Source organism: Carlito syrichta, unplaced genomic scaffold, assembly GCF_000164805.1.
Source record: "Carlito syrichta isolate Samal-C Ts95f unplaced genomic scaffold, Tarsius_syrichta-2.0.1 Scaffold305223, whole genome shotgun sequence".
NCBI lineage: Eukaryota > Metazoa > Chordata > Mammalia > Primates > Tarsiidae > Carlito > Carlito syrichta.
The window spans coordinates 604,196-610,195 of NW_007249319.1; the positions used below are offsets into that span (position 1 = coordinate 604,196).

The window sequence follows — 6,000 nt, forward strand, 5'->3', positions numbered from 1 at the left end:
ACATAAAATGTGAACATTGAAACATAAAAGGAAAGTATTTTGTTACTGTATATGAGTGAATCTCTCCCTCTCCCTCTTTCTCTCTCTTTCTATCTCTCCATGTCTATATACACATATGAAATAAGGTGTTTCTATAACTTAGGGAGTGAAGAAAAGAATGAGCCTAGTTTAAGTAGTCTCATTTCATAATGCTAGCAGTTGGAACAAGCATTTTCATATTTGTTATTCAACTTCCACTAGCATATTCTGATGCTGTAAAAACAAAAACAAACCCAAGCACTGGTCTGGAAGTACAGGAAGGGTCACCATGGTTGCTCGTCAGATGCTACTATGTTTTCAGAGCAAAAGTAGTCAATTATGAACATTATAATCTTCAAAATGAATTACTTCATATTTTATATTACAGTCTTGTTGGCTGTTAGCAAACTACAAGTTGAACAAAATAAAATAGGTATAAAAAAAGTATCTAATCATTTTTTATCATTTTGCTTTCTTTAAACAATTTGAATCAGACCATCAAATGAACAAGTACCAAATCACTCCTCTCAACCTACAGCCCATCTCTATGAGTGTATGATAAAGTTAGTTAATTAAGTGGAATACACAAAAGAGAACTTAATAAAGTTGAAATTGCAATAATCCAGGCACTACCCAAGCAACAAAAGCTATAAAAATTCAAACACAAGGCAGGAGGGTGTAAAGACAAAATAAAATTTAAAAACTGATGTCATCAATTGAGAGATTTATAGCATCATATTTCTAAATTTATGATAAACCTACTCATATCCTACTATGGCATTATTCATTGATATTCTCTTCTGGGTAAAAACAGCATGCTTTGAAAATGCAATTTAAAGTTAACCAGATTTTTTTTTTTAATGATCCTTTAAATGACTTACCCTTAGGCTGTAAATTGACATAGCCACTCTATGTACTCAGACTCCAGGTTTAGACAAATGTATTTTTTCAGGATCTTCTCAGACATTTTACCTCTTCAAGGGTCTAATCAAAGTCACGTTCATGGCATTCACAAATCAGCCATTCAGAGCATAGTTCTTAGCATCTTCCACTGTTATTGCCAGTTGTTTCTAGGTTCTACTCTTCTGCCTCCACTCACTAGTTACCAGATTTTGGTAAAGCTACCTAAGTCTCTTAAATGAGGCATACTTCTATCAGAATTAAATGGGATAATGTATGCACACTGTTCAGCATAGAGTTTTGCATGCGTTGCTACTCATGTCACCCCTGTAATCAAATTCTCTGATGGAGCCTCCATATTTTCAGGACCCATGCCATATTACCTCATTGCAACCACACCAAATTATTTGCTCTTTGAATTTTTCATGCTATCTCAGGCCTCAGTGCTTTCGCTGGTCCATGACTACTCAGAAAAGAGCTCCGATCTCTCATCCCCCAGAAGCCTCTCACGATTGATTGGCGATGAATCAGGCCTCTTCTCTATGCTGCCGCCATGCACTTTGTATATCTTTGTGATAGTACATGTCACTAATCTTGTACTTTTTACTACATTTTCATTTTCCTCCCGCAAATATAGACTGTAATTATATGAAGGCAAAGGCTATTAGCACTTATTATTTTATCCCCAGGGCCTCACACAGAGTGTGATGCATATTAGTGTCCTATACATCTTGTTTAAATGAATGAATATTATACTGAGTCATTGGTGAGTATGGGACCTTTCTGCTAAGAAAGGACATTTTCTTCTACATAACAACTGAAGGAATTCTTGTCTTGAAAGTACTATGAGTGTAAACCAAATCAATAATTTAATATTTGGATCAGAATTTATTGTTTTTATTCAACAAGATTGTCTTCTCGATAAGCCCCAAATGAACACGAATGACTTATTTTGAGTTGGCTGTATAAGTTTATCTGAGAGGGCATTTCTAACTTAACAATTCAATACTCGAAAATTTCACACTTTTAAAAGTTAGGTCAATTTCTTCATCTGTGAAATAAAGTAAGAGAATTGAGAGGCTATTATATTTTCCAGGTTGTGCAATAAACACAGCCTGAGAAAGACAGTGGCTTGTCTCTTCCTTGAAGCAAGTTTTCCTTGGGTTGTATCCTTGCCTTCATATGTGAGCAGAAAAAAAGTCAATAGGACAGAGTGGGACACGTTTCTGGATATTTGCATATTGATTTTACTGTGGAGTTATGTTTTTTGATCATTATACTCTACTCCTAATAATTTAGTCTCTAGTTTGAGAAGTCAACAGTCTTTAGCAGGATTGAAGTGACTATCATCAATGTTTACACCCAGGTTATAAGTATTCTTTTTAGTAATTAGTTTACCCACTCTCTCTGAGCTGGCCTCCTTCTTTTTTTTTTCTTAACACATGCAGTTTCTTCTAGTCTTCTTACTTGAATACATCAGTGCTTTCCCTTTTAAATTTAGATATAGTTGTAACAAGTTCTTATGGATCGATATTGTTCATCAACTTAAGAACAACAGAACATTCCTTGTGTTATAGAATTTAAACCCAAGTGACTTCACTTTGAGGGAGTGATAACCTGGAGAAATTGTGGCTTATTTCATGGTCTTATGATTAGCACTGCATATTAATCCAAATGATAGGACTTAGCAGGATGGTGGAATAATTTAGCCCAGACTTTGAAAGAAGACAACCCCCAGTTTCAAATCTTAGCTTAGTTTCTTACTAGCTGGATACATTTGCTATTTTCTTATAAATAAAATTAGAAAAATAACACTTGAATGATTAGATGTTGAAAGGTTTGAAAGAGAAAATAAATGTAAAATACTACACATCATTTCAGGCATTTATTAGGGACTCCACAAATAGAAGGTATTATTATTATTTATAAGGAATTACTACAGTCAACTTATTATTCTTGAATTATTACATTAATACAGAATTTTAGTAATGATGGGGACATATTTTTATTATAATGATATGCTTGGACATTTTTTTCATAAAGGTGCATAGCAAAAGCAACCCCTATCATCCTCACCAAGACAGTAGTAAGACACTTTTCTGAAAACCAGCAAGAATGCCATGGTAGAACAGGGTTTAGAATGAGTAAAAGATTTCAAAGCCAATGTTAATGTGACATTGAAATATCTCCCTCCCTTCTTCTCTCATTTTAGTTACTGGCATGTTGAGGCTACGGAACTAACACATATTTCTAATTGAGTCTATGCCTCCTTAGTCACACATATAGCGTGAGTTTCAGTGGGGCGTGTCTCCTGATCACTGCCTTCATTGATCTGAGATAACATGCCAATTCTCACAATTTTGAACTAACCACTAAAATCATTTGTTCATGGCTTTATTCTCTTCCAAGTTTTCTTTCTTTTTTTTTTTATTAATCAATATTTTTTATTATGGTTTTGTGGGGTACAGTTAAGGGTTAGGTGTACAATTACGTTTCATTCAGGCACCCTGTTGATAAGAGGTGTTTTCCCATCCAAGTTTTCATTCGTATCACATTTTAAAACCAGGATTGGTAAACAAACTAACCCTACCCATGGACCTCAGTGTAATAGCGTGAGTGATGAATTCTGCATAAAGGGACATTCTTGGGCCATCAGACAGGTGTGGCAGAGCAAGGTATTTCATGAAAGTATTTAAGGACAGCATAAAACATGAACTGAAATAACTATATGAAACAGCATAAAACATGAACTGAAATGACTATATTTACAGGAACAGAATCCCATTTGACAAGGATATAAACAACTGGGGACACCTGGTTTTAAAATATCAGACCAAACTGGTGTGATACTACATTGACATCTTACTTTATATCCTCGTGCAAAACTTACTTTCATCTCCTGTTTCAAATTCAAATTTCTGACTGTAGCCACTGTATCCTGTCGCCGTCCTCACTCGGATATGAAACACGTACTTGGTGGCTGGCTTGAGACCTGTGATGATGACACTGGGGGCTTTGGACCTCGTGGAAGAGTAGGTGAGCTGTTCATGCTCCTGGGGGCAGAAAAAAGGAAAAAGGAAATGCAACAGAGTTCCTCGGCCTTTTCCTAGAGTCATTCCAGAGTTAAGCTGAGAGGTTATGCTCTGAATATCAAAAGTATTGATTACAAAGAGGTGTAAGTATGGTCTTCCATAATTTAGCATTGAGTTGTTTATTATTATGATGCACATGACATGGTCCTGGTTTGGAAATTTTTTTTTAAGAAAGATGATTAATCTTATGTCGACTGCACTTGTGTTTTTGGTGATTTAGATTTCTGATCCAACGCTAAGAAATGGTGGCGGCGTGAGGACACATTTACACAGAATGGCAGCTGCATCTTGAGCAACATGGGCACATCAGATCAGACCACACCAGCAGAGCACAAGGAGAGGAGGTGGGAGAATTCAAGTACCCGCTACTCACTTCTACCCGCAGGTAGTGCCAAAATGCCGGCGCTATCCGTGGGTAGACCTGTGGGTGAAAGGAAAAATAAATTAATTGTTTTTTAAAGTTTGAAATCCTTAATCTTGAAATCAATGGCTCTGTTCTGTAACTCAGTGATTCCCCAGTAGTAAAAATTGAAGTTGAATCAACTTTAAGAAGTAAAATGATGAAATTTTTCCCCTGGAGGAGAATTGACTCCTCTCCTAGGTACTATAGTTTACATTTTCTTTTAAACTGGTACTAGTTACAAAGTGATTGTAAGGCAGATTTATTTTTAAATCTACCTCATTTATTTTTATTTAAAAACAAATCTACCTCTGCCCATGAAGGAGCACTGAAGACAGGAAAGCAGGAAAGACTTACCCTACCTGCAGAGTCAGGCAGGGCTGGAGGCTTGGTTTCAGTCTCCTGTGTCACCTGCCCAACTACCTATCTTCACTAATGGAAAATGAATTTACCTGGGCATTTGGAATGATCTAGTTAGTCAGGGTCCTTTAAATAGGTTCTCTTGACTACTGCCTCAGAAAAGGATAGTTCATTTTACCTCTCTATAGGAAGGATTTTTTACAACATGCCGATGGCGGGGAGAAATTCAACTTAAGACTGTTTTGGGATAGTGTTATTACCCAGTAAGTCTAAAATGGTATCTTAATAGGATATCTAAAAAAAAATTTATTTGTATGAACAAAATTCACTGGGCAAGCTAGGTCAACAGGTCTCCAAGTTAATTTCCACTATCCTTATCACATCTGAAGATAGAGATTCTCAGGGATGAAAGTGACTTTCAAGGTCACTAATTGAATCATTCATTCGATGCTTAAATTCTATCTATAATATTCCCATCGGAATTTCATTTGGTATTTGCCTGAAAACCATAGCGATTTAGAAGACCTTCCATACTAACAAACCAAATTATAAAAATCTACACGTATGGGAAATGTGCTAAACTTCATTTATTTGCTGCTGATGCTCTAAGATTTAGAACTATAAAAATTATTTCCCCTAAGTTACTTTTGAAAAAAAAGTTCTTAAGGATCATTTTAAAACGTTATGACCCCAGTTGCCTGAACTTTATATGCTATATAATCATTCTGTGTTTAGCTAAGGAATTGAATTTGCCATTTGTACCCCAAATAATAAAACTGTTTATTAAACATAAAGTATAAGGGAAAAAATAAGTCAACAATAGCAACATATCTAAATAAAAACAAAACACAACAAAAAATAGCAACTTATATTTAACTCTAGGTGACTTTGATATTAGAAAGTAAATAAATATTTATTCAAGTAAATAAAATCTACAAATCATTGATATCTATAATCATCTGCCAGGGGTTAAAAGCAGGAGCTTCCTAATATCAAGGCCTTTAACATTGATTGGACTTAAAACTCATATTGTGGAGAAAAACATGTTTGCGAACTATTAGAAAAGCAGATACAGCCGGGCTCGGTGCTCAGCCTGTAATCCCGTGCTTTTGGGAGGCTGAGGTAAGTGAATTGCCTGAGCCCGCGGGTTCGAGACCCGCCTGGGCAGCAAGACCTCATCTCTACAATAAATCAAAAAATCAGCTGGGTGTGGTAGCGCATGCCTGTAAT

The 6,000-nt window shown here is 35.8% G+C and overlaps 1 protein-coding gene across 1 annotated transcript in view; it reads right to left on the reverse strand.

Moving 5' to 3' along the window:
* EPHA6 (EPH receptor A6) overlaps positions 1–6,000 on the reverse strand; it is a 338,000-nt gene that overhangs the window by 283,168 nt on the left and 48,832 nt on the right. Inside the window, exon 3 of the mRNA XM_008061379.2 lies at positions 3,809–3,971. Coding sequence (XP_008059570.2) covers positions 3,809–3,971 — 163 coding nt within the window. The remainder of the gene's footprint in view (positions 1–3,808; positions 3,972–6,000) is intronic.